General features: G+C 45.6%; 1 protein-coding gene across 1 annotated transcript in view; it reads right to left on the reverse strand.

Moving 5' to 3' along the window:
• Nucleotides 1-13,931, reverse strand: part of ARHGEF38 (Rho guanine nucleotide exchange factor 38) — a 36,650-nt gene extending 22,719 nt beyond the window's left edge. Inside the window, exons 1-3 of the mRNA XM_074148118.1 lie at nucleotides 13,736-13,931; nucleotides 2,662-2,849; nucleotides 42-165 (exon numbers count right to left, since the gene is read on the reverse strand). Coding sequence (XP_074004219.1) covers nucleotides 42-165; nucleotides 2,662-2,849; nucleotides 13,736-13,931 — 508 coding nt within the window. The remainder of the gene's footprint in view (nucleotides 1-41; nucleotides 166-2,661; nucleotides 2,850-13,735) is intronic.
• Between the last annotated feature and the right edge of the window lie 3,828 nt (nucleotides 13,932-17,759).

Raw genomic sequence — 17,759 nt, forward strand, 5'->3', positions numbered from 1 at the left:
TTCACGTAGCTTTGTAGAACTCAAGAGGACAGTAAACATACCGATTATTTGCATGGGTGGTTCCACATCTGTCGTGGCTTCTTCCAACAATGACAGCAGTTTGGCTGATACTTGATGGACCAATTCAATGTTGCTAAACAAGCCATCCACGTCAAAGCGAGCAATCTAATGGAATACAAATATTAAGCGGCTACTGACGAAGGATAAAGAAGGACATTGTGTATTACAGACCTTCTCTTGCTATGTCCGGAGTGTTCAACACTCCAGGAAGAACCACTTCTGCAAAACCTCATATAAACATTCTCCTCGTGACTTCAAGGACACATACACAGTTTTCAGACTAGTATAATATGGTTGACGCAGTTAACAAAGGGCATGTTATCAAGTGCTTTTAACCTTATTTTGAACTATTCCTAATCTGAAAGTGTTTACCTAGGAAGGAAATAAATATTATCATCTCAATAAAGAAAAGATCCTCAGCTGGCTTTAAAATGTTTGTTTACTTTCCCACTGAGGAAAAGAATAGTTGACAGTGGGGTTGATTCCCTAATTACCAGTTGCTAACAGAGGCTACATAAACTGAGACCTTGGCACTTTGGTGCCAGCTATCAGGTATAAAGACTTCCAGCTGGTAGTACTATTTTAAGTTAGTTGTCCTATAAATCCAAAAATACAGTCAAGATCATATACTTTCCACTAAAACAAACACATTTACAATTCTGGGTATTAATATAACCTAAAGAGCTTCCTCCAGAGCCTGGGCGCACAACCTTGACTTCAGTGAACTGCATCAACTTACACCAACAGAAAATTTGGTTCTGTGTCCCTGCTCATTTTAGAGCAAGTAAAAAATTTCCAGGACACATACTTTTCATGCAGTAGTTATGTATTTCCTTGCACAGCACGGCAATAGTTAATACTCAGGCACAATTGGAGATAGCCAGTGGTAACGTGGTAATACCGGGAACAAAGGCAAGACTGATTTTGACATCCATCTCTCCATTAGAAACAGAATTGCTGACTTACACAGCAGCTTCCCAGTTGCCAGGAGGATCAAATTGCATGCTAATGAAGTTAATTTCTTTATAACTATTATAGGGGCTAAAACATGTTTTATCCATTTGGAAATATGAAACAGATTCATTGCTAGGTCAATTTTCTAAATGCTATCCTTCTCTAAACATATTACACATTTTCAATACGGTAGTTTATCCAAGAACTAGCCTTAAAACCATACAACATTCTTGAAAGCCTTTCAAAAATGCAGAGGTTATTACATTAAGATAGTTATAATCGCTAAATTACTTTTCCTGTATACATCTAGCACAAGACTTCTGACCTCAGCTCCAGCACAATGCCTACTTAGGATTTGGAACTACGCTGTGCATGGACGCTTATACAGGTTAATACAGTGACAAAGGACAAAGAATCAAAACATGTTCTCCGTTGGCTGGAAAAGAGCAAAGGAATACAGCACGTTTGTCAAAAACCACAGTGAGTTCAACCAGGGAGTACTCTTACTCAGTGCTGGCAAAGCTGGGGAGAGAGTCAAGTGGAGATGACTTCTAAGTGGATGAAAAGTGAGGAGGAAGAAGTCAAGAACTTCTTAAAGTTATGCCAGTGGATTCCAGCTCTTCTGAAAATGGGTTGGAACAAGCTCTGACAGAGTTTTAAGAAAGAAAAAAGGTCCTGCAGGAGCTTAAACAGCACAGGCTTCAGCTGGCCACAGCACTTCCCGAAGAGGCAGTGCCAATGTCATTTGAAAACACTTTGGAACCTGTACTTTGTCACCAATTTAATAAGAAATGCTACATACAGAATACTTGGTTTAAGGTCTGTTTAAAATGATTTTTATTCTGTATTAGCAACAGAAACCATTTGTGCAGCCTCTGTGAACACTATGTTGTGGGCCCCATAAATACGACTCTTTCTTTGGACAACCTCTTCTATTCCCAGCTTTCGGCTGCACAATTTTTCTACAAATTGAAATACTGTTGAGGAAAAGGTGCTCTTTGAAGTCTCGGCTGAAAAAGAAAGTGGGTATCATTGGCCTAATAAGATCTTTTGCCTGAAAGATAGTTTATGAGCCTTCCTTCTTAAATGTACCTTTTCTCTGTAGAATGCAAATTTCTGAAGTACTCACTGGTCTGTCAGGTATGGTATTTCTCCACCATAGCTGTCTGAAAGGCTGGATAAAGTTATCTTTATGACTGAATTTAACTCTGATGGGGAGGTTCGTGCCATTTGAGGTTGTCATCATGGAAAATACTTGGTTTTATTGGCTTTTACTGCTTTTGAAGGCGCCAGTAAAGGTCTGCCAGGGCATGTACCAGGGGTTATAATTACAGAGGAGTACGGAGAGGTGGAAGCTACTATTGCAGCCTATGAGCAGGGACACAGCATCCAAGCAGCCCTCTGGGCAAGTACCTTGATGCAGGCTTTATGCAAGGGCAGCACAACTGTCAGGAGTGTATCTGAGTTCCCGCTCTCCTCGTTAGAGCCCTGGCACATCCCCTTCCGGAAAGCTAGCTTTGGACCTGCTCCCAGCACCGTGTCACTCTCGTGCTGACACTTGTGCTTGCATTAACATTATCTGCAAGCAGAACGTGGGTGAGTTGAGACCTTGACGTCACTGCTTCGTCCTCCGCCCCCGGCACTCACCTGCTTGTTTCTCAGGGGCTGAATCACTTCCTTGATGCAGAGATCCAGGTCTCTGATATAGTCTTTCTCTGTCTGCATGAGTTCTGTGATGATTTTCACCCTCTTGGCCATCATGCGTCTGCTAACTTCTTCTTTGTCCTCTGGCAGAGTGGCAGGGGTTGAAGACCCCGTCTGCGGGGCCATTTTTTCTGTTTAAAAGAGGGAGATTTGTAAGGAGCATCATCATACTGCATGCTTACCCAGCTTGTCCTGCATGACCATGGTGGAATGTAACCGATGCCCATTGGAAACTCCCAAATCACCATGGGGAGCAGGAAAAGAATCATAAGAAATGGCAATCCCAGATCAGACTGAGTGTCATTCCATCTTCCTCCTCGAAAAGTGGACACAGGTTTGGGAAAGGAAACCATCTGTTTGGCAGTAAGAGGATAACCCATCACTGGCTCCCCTGGCTTTGGTGTAATGCATGTGGGCAGAAATTTTCCATGGAGCACAGGAGAGTCTGATCCTTGTCACACTGAAATTCAAGGATAGCTGATGCCCTTCTACTCCTTTGAAAACACAGTCTTCATCTGACATCTATTATGATTTGGAGGATGGGAGAAAATGTTCCTGTGGAAGAGAAAGGCTGTGTTTACCATAAATAAACTTCACTGGAATAACCTTTGCTCTCTACGGTTAATGTTGAATCTATCCATGGGAGGCTGAGGGCTGTAGGTACTGGAAGACAAACTTTCAAATGAAGACAATGTTACTAATGACAATGATGATACCTGCAACTGTTTAAAAAGATTTCTTCGAAAGAGGCAAAGGAATTACAGGAGAATATGAGAAAACCTTTAATGATCAATAAGAAACATTTCTTGGAACAACAGAGATCATTTGGAATGAGGACATTCTTAACTGTTTTTCCATACTTAAGACCTAGGATATCTGATTTGTTCCAAATGCATGGAAATGCAAGCGAGTCTTCTACAGATAAGTAATATATATATATATATATGCGCTACAGGACATGCACACAACCTACTTATCTGTAATGATGGTCTTCCACTTACTGGTTTATAAGCCAGCCTGCAGACACCCATGTCAGCTGTACAAAGGGCACCAAATTTTATCTGTGTGCACTGAGGTTCAATAAGGCCAAGTGCTGGGTCCTGCACTTGGGTCACAACAACCCCAGGCAGCGCTACAGGCTTGGGGCAGAGTGGCTGGAGAGCTGCCTGGCAGAAAAGGACCTGGGGGTGTTGGTCGACTGTCGGCTGAACATGAGCCAGCAGTGTGCCCAGGTGGCCAAAAAGGCCAACAGCATCCTGGCCTGTATCAAGAACAGTGTGGTGAGTAGGACCCGAGAGGTGATTGTCCCCCTGTACTCGGCATTGGTGAGACCCAGCCTCAAGTACTGTGTCCAGTTTTGGGCCCCCTACCACAGGAAAGACATTGAGGTGCTGGAGCAGGTCCAGAGAAGGGCAACGAAGCTGGTGAGTAGTCTGGAGCACAAGTCTTACGAGGAGAGGCTGGGGGAGCTGGGGTTGTTCAGTCTGGGGAAGAGGAGACTGAGGGGAGACCTTATCGCTCTCTACAACTACCTGAAAGGAGGCTGTAGAGAGGCGGGGGTCGGTCTCTTCTCCCAAGTTACAGATGATAGGACAAGGGGTAATGGCCTCAAGTTACGCCAGGGGAAGTTCAGGTTAGATATTAGGAAATATTTCTTTACTGAAAGGGTTATCAGGCATTGGAATGGGCTGCCCAGGGAGGTGGTTGAGGTACCATCCCTGGAGGTATTCAAGAGAGGAGTTGACATGGTACTCGGGGATATGGATTAGTGTTGGGTGGTGTGGTGGTGTGTGTGTGGGTTGTGTGTGGTGTGGTGTGTGTGTGTGTTGTGGGTTTTGGTTTTGTTTTTTTTTTTTCTCATTGGTTGGACTAGATGATCTTAAAGGTTCCCTTCCAACCTAGGTGATTCTGTGATTCTGTGATTCTGAGAAGCTGTATTTTTCATTAGGGAAAACACACACACACAAAAAAAAAACCCTCAAAAGACAAGTGAAAGATTTCAGAGGTTATGCTGGTGTTTTTCAGCTAGCCACAAGATGGTGCAGAGCACCAACAAAGATGGACATCATTACCGTGCTCATCTCTGCATTACCCAGGTCATGCTTTGACAGCACGGGATTTTATTGCTCAGCAGTAAAGGACGGGAATCTCTGCTGGGGATCAGACTGCTACGTTTTTGTGTCAACTTCTTGTAGGGAGCATACTGTATAATGAGGCAATAGGAAGCAGTATCTGAAGCTTTGCTCGCTGATAGACAATATTGAATATAGTGCAATTGTTTGAACTGATTGTCAAGGGCGAGGTCATGAGCGCTCAAGTGACCATCAAACAGCGTGCAGCTCACCAGTACACCACCGGCCAAGGCTGTAGAGGATAACCTGGAGCTGGACTTGTGGGAAAAGCAAGCAGCTTTCAGCAGGGAGGGCTTTGAGCCATCTCCCGCTAAGAGCTGTACAATGTTCTAAATCCAATGTATAATCATCCGCAACGCTTTCTACAATTATGCTGACCACTGATATCCAGAAAGGACAGTTTTGTTATTAATCCTTCTCCCACCGGGTTTTCTAGTAATACTGATATGACCACAGTTAATGATTTAAGTAGCTGCTTTCGGGACTGCACCTCTGCCTCCGTACTGATAGTTTTAAACAGCGAGGACAAGGAACCCAAACAAACCGGGGAGAAGGGGCTGTTTTTTCCGCCTTTTTCCTATTTAGATATACTTTTTATCTTTGAATTTTTAGCCTTGGAGTCTCTGTATAACACAGGCATGAACATTCTGCCCTCAAGTTTGTACACAGCCAATAAAATAGAAACGTGATGAGGATGTCTCCTCTCCACAAGGCTTGGGCTACCAAAAGAATTTTAAACTGAATCTTGCCCTAGTGAATCCGTGCCTGTGTGAGTGCACGGACTGCACAGGAGCTCACCCTGCTACAGAGCTCATCCACCAAAGGTTCTGTGTGCTGGAAGAAACAGGCTCTGCCCTTACTTTAGTGAGGAGGACAGTAAAATTGGTACCAGCATCGCTCCACAGCTCCCTCTGAGCAATCTTCAGCTGGGGTTGCAGAATGAGATCACCTTGCCTGCTGCTTAGGTGCTAAAATGGCAGGTACTTTTTCCTCTAAAAAGTTACTGTATGTAACTATGCTTATAAATTCAAAAGGAAGCACATGAGCAACCCATTTCTGTTCCAGTTCTGCACCAAAATCTGCATTTTTCTTGAGATTGGCTGTGAAAACATTTGCATGTGTGGGACTGTATGTGAGAGTTCAGGGCGACTCCTGAGAAAGTGCAGAGACGACCAGACATCCTGGAAGATCTCAGAAGTAGCGTTTCATCTCAGATGCAGCACTGTTATGATATCAGATGGAATTTGAAGGTAAACACAAGATGCTGTGGAAAAGAACTTTCTAATCTTTTATACTGGTGGCAGGGGAGGGCATTATATGAGCAAAATAAAGCCACTGTATCCCACTTCAGGCTTCAAGTCACAATCCCTCAAGAAGCTGTTCTTTCACTTTATGTCATTAGATCACCCTGATCAAATTTGATTCTTGAATTATGTCAGGGCTCATCTATTATCCTTATTGCATGATAGATAATAATGCCAGGAAAGAAAAAACTATTCTCAACAGGAAGAAATAACCGTGAGAAATATCAGGTAGATGCTGTTTCCTTATAGAAAACATGTTTTTTAATAAATGTATCCTTTTGTTAAAAGTAACACAATTTTCCATTTTCACTCAATACATTCACTTTTTCATTTCAGGCATGTCTGTCTCTATAGAATGCAACAGCAAGATCCTGAAGTGATGATTACAGCCGAAACCTGTGATTTCATGTTCAGCTGATTGCTTTTGACCAGTTTGAGAACATTAGTAGCTTGCTGAAATCCTTGTGGAGTGAGTGAAACTTTAATGAATGCACAAACAGCAAGTGCATATCTGGAATATAAGCAGACTCGTTTCTACCTGGTAACATGTATCAGCCCCAAAATGGTTTGAGAGAGAGGACTAGCAGCAAGAGACATTGCTGAGCATTAACTGTTACAGTAAGAATTTGGCTCTTTTGTCCTCAGAGATGCCAGGTGTAGAAAAAAAGAAAAAACTGTCTGTTGAATGGTTTATTAGACAGCTACGTCTTAAGACCAGTTCAAAAAGAAAAGTAATTGTTGCTTTTAGTAGGCATAAAAATGTGAAGTGGAAGGTAGTGTTTGCAATTGTTGCTTTGCAAGGTCAGTTTTCTGCAGGAGTCGCCTTTCTGGAGGACTTTGCTTTGGAGAGGAAGGCTATGACTTTGGTTTTCCAGCTGTGTATTGAAGTACACAGCCCTAGTTGCACGAAACAAGAGGTTCGCTATGTGTTGACATGGACAAAGCAGCCACATCTTACAAAAACAGTTTCTTGCAAGTGTGAAGTCTAAAAATATCCCCCAGATGGAGACATCCAGCAATATAGTGACAGCATGGAGGAGCAGAGCCTGCAATGTGGAAATCAGCAGCTGTCTTCTAGGTCCAGGGGAGGTATTGGGGGATCCACAGCAAGCAACCCAAGGAGCCGCCAGAGCAGGTCTGCAAGACATATGCATGCAAATTTCCCTGGTTTTCCCACCTAGAGAGTGAGCAGCTCCCAGAGAAGCTCCATCCTTCCTCCCAGGTAAAATGCACGTTTGCCCTTAGGGCCGGGACCCGGGTTTCTCCCCGTCTGATGCTTTCCATCTGGAACTGAAGGTACTGGCACAGAATATAGAAACAAGTACAGTGATGTTGGTGCATGGAGTGATTAACAGGTCTTTTCATTACGCAGGCAGCATTTGGAGGACACCAAAGGAACGCAAGTTCTGCACTCACGCTCACAGGGATTTTGCCTGGCACAGGGGAGCAGTGAAGGCATAAGTTATCAAGGTATAACAAACAAATTACAGCATTACTGTGTTTTCATGTGTGAAACCTAAGTCACACACCACCCTAGATAAAATCATTCCTCTGTGAAAACAAGTCCTCAGATAGTCTGTACCCTCAGATAACCTAGCGATTACACACGGGAATATACACGGCTTTTATCAGCTGGATTTAGGAATGAAACACAGGCAGCCAAGTTCAGAGACTGCTATGGCAGCTTTCCTCTCCCCTCTAGCATCTCCCCTCGCACCGCAGCCCTGACTCTGCCCCTTACAACCCTGCTTCCACTGCGGGTGCTGGGAAGGCTGCGGGGCACAGGGACACTGGGATCCTTGGAAGTGAGGGAGTCTGAAATGGGACAAGCAGTGGGAGAGGATGGAGTGTCCCACTGCGTGTGGGAGAAGTGCATCACGTGAGCTAACACAGAAGGAGTTTTACTCCAGATCTTCCTCCCCTTGTGAGGGACCACTTCATGGGGGTATCCTTATAGTTTTGCACCAGTCATTACAGTGCAACAATATGGTGTAAACATGGTGTGAATTAGATCCGCTGAACTCCAGGTTGGGCATTGAGATACAAAAGGATTGGGAGAGGGTTGTGGAAAATACCTTTTTTTCTTTTACTCGTAGACGCACATAACAGCAGCATTGCTCGGCAGCAGGTTTGCTGCACACAGACTGCGAGTTACACATGCGAAAAGCCCCTTTTCTGAACACAGCAGGAGAACACGGCAGGACCAGAATGACCTTGCACCAGTCTTCCTGGGCAACAGGTTCACTCATAAAATCTGCATCAGAGACTTCCTTGCAATTGGGTCATTCAATCTTTGATCATTTTTCTGTTCCATAAGGTACAGGAAATATTTACATTCAACACGCAAGTTCTTTCTTCAATTCCTTGACAGCAGACTGCTTTAATTATATGTGTGCTGACAGGACTACAGAGAGATCCCATGTGACCGTGGTGGAAGGGAAGAAAGCTTATCATCGGGTGACAGAAGAATGCCCTTATTGTTAGAGCCAATACTTACAAATAACCCTTTCCAGTGTGTCATATACGGGTGTACGTGTACCACTCCTGCAGCATTGGGCTAATATGTTAATAAAGTAAGAACCAAGGAAGGGCTGCATCTGAACGGCTTCCCCTAGGACACATGTGCGTCAAGATTTGGCATGGATTAGCTGTACGAACTGTGAGCCGTGCGACCCACAGCGCAAAGTATCCCAATAAAACATTTGCTAATACGCTCAGCAAAGGATCCATAAACTTCCTCGGGCCCTAGACTTCACTCCTTTACCCTGGTTGCTGTGACTAGTTACGCTGCGGTAGCTCCTAAGTGTCCTAAGCCACACGGCAGGACGTGATTGTGCAAAGTGCTGTGCAAACACAGCAGCACAAAATGGATTCTGCTCTGAAAAGATGAGCTCGCTTCCTAGCCTGGCTGCCACTGCAACAATTTCAAGGAATAACGCCAGCTTTATTGCAGTGCAAGTTAACAGAATTAGATACTCCGAGCTTAAATTTGCATGGGAGAAAATAAAAGTATTTGTTAGATTGTGATTTCTCATTGCAGGGCACGGTGGGGGTATTTTCATCAAGCCATCTCCTCCACTTCAGGAAATAATCCCGACTTTTGCTCCTTACTGTACTTCAGCAAACCAGCCGCTCCAAAGATCAATACGTTTTGCAGTGAAATAGGATATAACCTGCATTGTAGTCCATGGAAAGTTAATCAGTAAGTACAGCGCAAAGCAAATAAGGAACCGGGGAGAGGCGTGGAGGATCTTTACTCCTGGCGGGAGGTGCGGGGAAGCTGCGTGTGTGGGGCAGCCCACCCAGGAAGAAGCGGTGTGCTCTGCAGGCGGGGAGGAGGACGGGATGGAGGAAGGTGTCCTGCTTGTGATGGAGTGAAGGGGGATGAGTTGCCTTTCTGATTGGGCTTTTGTGTATCAAGGGGTAGCAGCCGTCCAGGAATTTGTGTAATATTGCAGGTTGCTGCGTCATTTCTCGTCTCAAGTTGTTTTTCCTAACTACATCAGACACAGGCAAAACGTGAAACTTGGGGTTCAGATATGAGTTCTGAGACAATATATTGTGGTAGCTGTGTGATTTGAATGCCTGTATCTGTTACAGGTATGTCACTGATGTATTTTAAATTGAAGCATATGCAAGTCATTTACCAGTGCAGTTGACCCATTCACAGCTGAAGCTGTAAGGGAGATAACATGTAATAGATCTGTAAGACAAGTATTTTCAAAACATGTATTTTCTCACTGAACACTGCAAATGCAATCTCTGATGCCTTCTGGAAACCCACCATTTTCTATAGCTCAGATTTGACACCAAGCACAAGTTTGGTATACGATTATTAACAAAACCCAACCACCTGTCCAAAACCTAACAGACAGTGAACTATGTTTTAATTTCCTTTTCATGGTCTGCCCTTTTTGGCTGATAGTGTCTATCCCCACGATACACTGTATCTTAATCTGCCCTGATCTTGCAAACATTTATGCTCCAATAACTACATCAAGCAAACTCCTTTTACTGAAAGTTTTAGGTGCTCACAGAATGGTAGCTTTAGGTTAATTTAAAGACTGATCACAACATTAATGCAATACATAGATATTAATAAAGTTACTTTCACAGCTGCTATTGAGGAACTTTCTCTGTAGAAAAAAAAGATCAACTCCTACCAGCTAAACAGGTACGGATAATACACTTGAAAACAGAGCTGCTAAATACCATGTTGTGCCATTGCTTAAGGATAGTAGCAAGTTCTTCGTTTCTTTTGAAAGGACATATGCGCAGGATTTTCTAATGAATGTAGAGCAGAGCACTATATAGAAATATCACAGCAGCTGTGTCTTAGCTCTTATAATGACCCTTGGTATTATTTCTGCATCTATCACAAATGCTAGTGAATACATCTTCCTTAACCCCATTCTTCCTTCTTTAGAAAAGTGATGCTTCTGTCCAGTTGATGGAGAACTATGGAAGAAAAGTATATATATGGCTTGATCAAGGTATTTCTGGAGTCATCCAAGAATGCAACTACAACGTGAGCTCTGGATGACTCCATGGTTGTATCATGAACCTGACATTTGATAGCAATCACCTTATTTTCCCCTATCTAAAATGGGGCTGCAGCCATTTGCTTACCTCACAGGGTAACTTGAAATAGATGCGCTAGCGCTTGCCAGGCTCTTTGAGAACATAATGGTTACTTTGCATCCTGTTTCCTTTTCAAAGAGTAAAGCCGGGAGGTGTTGCACGGCCATTCACACCAGATAAGGTACTGAATAGATGTGTCTAGTATAATAATTAACAATGAAAATGCTTTCTTGTGGTTTTAATGTATCCTTAATTTTAAAGTGAAGAACACTTGCAGAGGTTTGCACCTTTGACAATGCTATTGTGCTCATGTTTATAGACCTGAAACAGAGCAAACCACCTTGATTACCCAGAGGACCTGGGTAGTAGGCTCCCTTTCTCACTCACTCTCTATAGCAAACATTTTGGATTCTGTATAAAATAGCAAACCTTAAGAGAAATCCAAGAGCAGAAACTGAATTCTCGGGAGCTTCTTTCTGCTTGCTCACTTGTTTTGGGATTGGTTTTTTTTGTTTGTTTGTTTATTTATAGGCTTTTATTTGGGGACATATATCTAGCACACCAAGCTGCACTTTGAGCATATACTTCAGAGCTGCTGGAAGTGGCTGGGGAGGCAACAGCCTGGTTTCTACTCAGGGAACCATATAAAGCACGCAGAGGACTGGAAGGGCCCTTGAGAGATGTCTCGCCCATGCCTCACCTTGTGCCAATGTGCTGCAACGCTGATGTAGGCATTGCAGGCTGGTCCCCGTGCTCTGCTGAGATTGCCTGCCACTAGCAAAGATGGACGTCCTCCAGCCTCTGACTCTCGACTTCCCAGCCCCGCTCACAGGGAATTCTCTTCTGCAGGGTTTGCTCCTGTCTTACACATCCTTGTCCGTGCTAATACCAACCACAGTTCTGCAGGCTGTCTGTTAGAAACCGTACTAACAGAGGACTATAGAAGGGAGGGGCAAACAAACACAGAGCTTTTCCTCCAATTCATATGGGAAACAAGTGCAAATTATTACTTTTCTATCTTTTTGCAAAGCATTTACCATTCTAGGCTGATTGGAGAGTCCCGACCTGGTGATACACAACAGACCTTTTGTTTATGTCACCAACAGATCTGTTGGGTTTTCTTGCCAAGAATGGAGAACACAAAAGCTTTGTGCCAACAAAACCACTTCCCTCACCTTGAAGTAAGCTGCTTCGCATCCGAGTGCTAGTGAGAAAAATGAAGAACATAAAGGCATACAATCACTGCATATCATCAGTGCCGGCAGGTAACACATGAGGTCTGGGATCCATGATCATTATTATCAGATCCAGGCACATCTAGCTCAGCAAAATTTGATCCAGATCAGGCCTTGGCACACAAGCACATTTCCTCCTATTGCGACTCTAAATGTACTTCATGGGAATTTCTACCGACTTTGTATTTTCACTCTGAGGACAGGCAACATCTAATCCAATATAAAGCCTGCAGGTACCTTGTTAACCCATCACCATTTTTCTTGAACAAATGCGAGCAAGCAGAGTGAGCCGATACAGGGCCGGTGCTTGGCAATAGGTGGCCGCGGCAGTCTCAGCTAGTGGCAGGAGCCGTAAAGCTGGATTTACTGTTTACTTGGACTGCTGCCATAAACATAACCTCATGCTCTGCCACGACTACCTAGGCTTCCCTGCCTCCCGCGATCCTGATTTTAAACAGGAGAGGTTAATGGCATGAATACACCTGACACGGAACAGAAAGATCTCACGCTTTTTTCTGGGTACCGCTCCGATAACCTTGGCCTCACCTGGGCAACCCCCTTCACGAGTGAAAAACTGCTGTTTGGGTGGGACGCATGCTAGGAGCTTGCCTGCCCGGCCGTAGTGCTTGTATCTGAAACACCCCTGCCACATCCCTGCAGCACGTACCTGACTTAAATGACAATTTTTCATCTCTCATTGATTAGCTATCACCAGGAGGGAACAGCATAATCAATGACGGCTCTGTTGTTTTCAGCACATGCAGCCCCCGTAGAAATCCTATTATTTTCAGGTTTATTATTTTATTTTCTGTTTTTATTGTCTCTCTGAAGGAATGCTACTTCCTAATTAAGTGCATGAAAACCATAATACAGCAACCCAAAGTATTTTCCTGTTTTATTTCCCCATAAAGGATTATTACCACGAGTGACTCATTAGGCAGTTATATCACTATTAGTAATACACTTTTATATTATAATCCTACTCAAACCCCACATTTGTGATGGGACCCTGTTGTTCAAGACCCTGGAAACCCACAGAAATTCGTTAGTTGTGTTTCGTTGTGTTCCAGAGCGCTCCCAGAAATAGCCATGCACATTCTTCATGCTTTTCTTCGATTTGTGGCATCCCATTTAATTTTTGATTGACAGGCCCAATACTGACATAATTTGCCTATTTCTGGTCCAGATGCAATTTAGTTATTTGAAAAGAAACCCTCTCCATAATTGTAGAATTTGAATCAGCATATCCATCAAAACACGTATTTGGACGTACTTCAGTTCAGGCTTGTACAATCTGAGCAACAGATAAACACATTATAGATCCTGCTATTTTTAACCGAAAGAAAAAACTGCCCTTGATGCTTCTAATTAGTTAGCATGTACTCCACTTGGTACGAGAGCCCAGCCAAGGACAGATAGGATGGAACCATCGTATTTCCACATCACTGTTTGCGTTGCAAATGCCTTCTGATGACGAACGAGAAAGATCCCAGTTGCACAGGGATTTTGCAGGAACGCACCAAACCCTTTGATTTTGCATCCTCTCTACAGGACACTGTTTAGAAAAATCAGGGGAAACGTTTCACACTCTGGAAATGCGGGGCAAGGGTGAGAGGGGGCAATTGCTCCCTCCAACTGTGAGTGCACCGGGACAGAGACTGCTTTTCCCTTCTTTATCTCCAGGCTGCAGCCTGGAGGGCGTCAAGATACCACCCCATCCCAGAGCATCCCTTGCAGCAGAGCACCAAGCAAGCTTCCCCAGTACCTTGTAATTTCTGGCTGTACTCTGTCCTGTCAGACTGACTCCTCCGCAAGGTGCCATGGTCCCCGGCGGTGGTGGTGCTCTCCACCACAGGTTCCGTCCTCCTCCTCTCCCCCATGTACAGCTTGTTCCTCAGCAGGGCCAAATTCCTCCTCCTGCTCCCCATGCCTTCTTTTCCTGGACAGTCTGTGCTCGCCATGGCCAGCCCTGTTTGGTGGTAGTGGTGGCAGGCAGGGGGGGGGCAATAGCTTGGTTTTTAGGGAGGAGAATTCTCTGCCCAGCTGAAGGCTGGTGGCTTTGGACTTGGAGCAGGGCTCCGCAGGGCCCGGGCTCAGCCCTGCCACCTGTGCCGGAGCAGCTCCACCCCCGGGAAGCTGACGCCCCAGGCAGTGTTTGCATTCACCTGCCTTGTGTGCAAGCACGCCTGGCGGGGCCGGTTCCAGAGCCAGCCCCAAACCGCAGCCGCTCACCGGCCCTTTCCCCGCTGCAGGGTACACTCCTCGTCCCGCCATGGGGTCCATGGGTGCCAGCACCCCGGAGCAGAGTCGCATCCTCCCGGCTTTGCCTGGGCCACTCTTGCCGCCCGCTAGCAGGGAGATGCCCAAGTGCAGCAGGGCATGGCCACCCTTTCCTCGGATGCCCTCCCTTTCCGTGCTGCCGGGGCAGTGGGAAAGCAGAGGGCAAGGCACATGGGAAGGGGAGGCCAGCCACCCCCTTGACCCATGCTCCTTCTCCTTCCCTGGGGCTAGTGCCCAACCTGCAGCCCAGTAAGGACCCCAACTCCTACCCTATCTAATTGTAGCTGCCAGGCTCCCAACCCCACGGAGGTGCACAGCCTTTAGACTGGAAACTCCTGATCTACAGGTTTGGAGGGAGACCGATCCCCCAGGACAAGGAAGAAAAGAGCTGGGAGGGAGATGAAAACCCCTCTGGGAGGTGGGAAGCAGCGTGGAGCCAATGCTCGTCTCAAACCAGGCTGTGTCCTGCTTTACACTACGCACAGAGAAGCGACATGAAAGCCTGCCAAGGACCTCTGGAGGCTGTCATAACAAATCGCCGTGATCCAATGGTCGAGGAAGTGGACAGCAAAACACCTGCTCATAATACCTCTGGATCGGCCCCTGGAAGAGACCTCATTACCCTGTCTGTTAGGAATGGCCTCTGGCACGCAGGCACCGTCTAGTGATTCTCCGTAGCGCCAGTCTAATCAAGCTCATGTTAAAACAGCAGGAGCTGCTGGCATCTAAGCTTGGACCGGACTTATCCTGGGAAGAGCCCCAACAGCCATCAGTAGCAATCGCTGCCGCTGCTGTGATAGCCACCCCCTGCGGCCTTCCCTGCTCTAGGAAACGCCTGGTGGGAGCCCTGTGGTGCAGCCTAATCGCTGTCAGTCGCACGCACGCTCATTGCCACAGCATCTGCCGGGGGACACAGCTAACGTCCCTCTGACAAAGGCTGGCGGAGCATATTGCTTTAGCATTGCCACGCTGCGTCCCCAAAGGACCGCGTAGTAAAGAACAACAAGCGGTGGTGCGATGTAGTAGCGTAACCTCATTTCCAACTTCTGTTTTCCTTTAAGAATCTGGTCTGTGATGCAACCTCCCGATCAAAGCTCCTCATTCCTACCCAGCAGTGAAAGGAAAAGGTTATGAAACTGTTAAGCAATTTACTACGTCAAGTTGCAGCACCGTGCCAGTGCTGCACAAAGTGTCCAGCCCAAACGCACAGCCTGGCAGAGGAATAAAGCGGTGAGGGGGAATACTGGGAAGGCTTTGCACTCTCGCAGAGAAGTCACGCATTACGTAGGCAATTCATGTGTTGGTCTTGCCTCCTCTTTGATATTCCCTAAGAAACTCTTACTGTTTTGCAAGTCAGACCACGAAAGTTCCTTGAAAGGCAGAGCAGTGGTGACAGCGGGGAGAGGCATACGCAGGGACTGACCCAGTGGCACTCGTGACAAGCATCGAAACCCCAGCAACAAGTAAAGTAAAGAGATTAAGGTGGGAGTTGAGGGAAATCAGCCACCCCATTTCCTTCCACTAGGGACTTCCTGAGGGCTTGGTTTTTGTTTTTGTTTTTTCTTCTGAAGCAATGGCTTGGCATTCAGTGAGGGTGGCAAAACTGGTTTAAACAGTCACCGCCTGGAGTGTCCCCCTCCCCCGGATAATTTTGTTCCCACTATTGCTGCAAGGTGTAAACACTCACATTCGAGATGAGATGGAGGAACTGATTTGGCTGAAAGCTCCCTCCCTTCCCCCTTTCCCCTGGGCTATTTTCCATCTGGATCTGTGCTCCTGTTTAGTTCATCACCCAGCTACGCAAGCAGTTGTGGCAGCATGAGGCAGGGGATGATGCAGGGACACATGTGAGCAGCTGGCGGTAGGGCTGACGGTGGCTTAAGCCAGCATTGCCCAGAGAAGATATTGCCCCCAGCTAGGATTTTATGGTATCATGCTTTTCAGAAGACACAGGTCCCATCATTTATATGAGATTTAAATTCATTATATGAATTTAAATAACACCTATTTAAATTAAGATGGTTTGGGGGAGAACTGGGGAATATATTTTGGCTGGGTGGAGGTGGAAGAACAAACTTTATAAAACTCTTGGCTTTATAGCCTCTCTGCCACATATGCAGAGTTAGAGCCAAGATAGGATATAGTAAAGTTTGTTCAGGTGCTTATTACGACAGCAATCTACCCACATGCAAAAGTTGTCTTCCTCTTCCTCCTCAACTCAGTCACAGGGTGTGAAAAGGTATGCGTTCGTTCAGCAAGGGAACAGTTGCAGGGAAAGCCGGCTGTGGTTTGCTGCTGCCTTTGTGCTTGCAATGGTTCATGTGGCTTCAGCCAGCAGCGCTATTTCTGAGGCAGCCAAGAGCCCCGAGCTAGCTTACACCGCAGTCTGGAAATGTAGATGAGTACCTTCTGCAGCCTCAAAATATCTCTCTCTGCCGCTCAGCATGGAAAAGGCTGAAAATAGCATGTCTTCTGTGATACTTCAAGTGAAGGGGATGCATTCAGGACCAGTAGCTTCCCTACCCCCTCTGGAGGGAGGGAGGTTTGAGACACATCCTGGTTTATCCATCATCACATTAAATCCAATGATTATTTTACACTAGTGGGCTGTGCCGGCACGGTCAGTAGGAGGAATATGTAAAAACAATCAGAAGTGGATTTTAAACAAGAAACTCCATAAACTCTTATTACTGTTTACCGTGCTTTACCTGGAGTATAACAAAATGCCACCAAAAGCACAGTCAGAGCTGCATGTGAAGTAGTCCACTTCAGCTGCCACAAGCAATAGTACGAGCAACCAGCTCTCGATTTCCAAATTACTCCTGCTCCATTCTGGCCGCGGTAACAACTGATGGCCAAGCAGTATCAAAGCCACTAATCCGTATGACAAGAGGGAATATTTGGCATCTAACGTGGACAAAACGTTCTTTTGACAATTAACAGGAAAATCTCTTTAACTGCTGTACGTTGCGCTCATTTAATTCTCCTAAGCAAACTGGAATCCAGTTGATGCGAGCACTCACATAGGAGTTATTTGCAGGGAAGCCACCCTGCTTAAGAGACAGAACAGGTGCTGGTGTCAACACAGACAATATTGGCATTGTGTTCCCAAGCAACTGTATTAGACGCATATAAGAGCTTATTGTTGTACGGTCAATGCTAACCTTTATCTCGGTCCCGAGCTATAAATGAGCCGGGAGCGCCATCAAGACTGATGGCCATTAAGTAATCAAACAGTTATTTATTTTCTTGCAATACCTCACAGCTGTTACAGGAGATTTCTTTATAACTTAGTATCCCAGAGCATATATGAAAAATGGTGGTGCGGGTTGACTACTGTGCCTGTTTCCTTTGATGGGAGGTACAGACCACTGCTGGAGTCCTGTGGCGGTGACACTGGACTGCCATTTTCAGGTTTGCTCACTGCAACAGCCAGCACAGCCACCCAGGGAAAGGAAAGTCGCAATATGCAGCTGCAGAGTGACATCACCAGCCAGCACAAATTTTGC

The sequence above is a fragment of the Numenius arquata genome, chromosome 5 (assembly GCF_964106895.1).
Source record: "Numenius arquata chromosome 5, bNumArq3.hap1.1, whole genome shotgun sequence".
NCBI lineage: Eukaryota > Metazoa > Chordata > Aves > Charadriiformes > Scolopacidae > Numenius > Numenius arquata.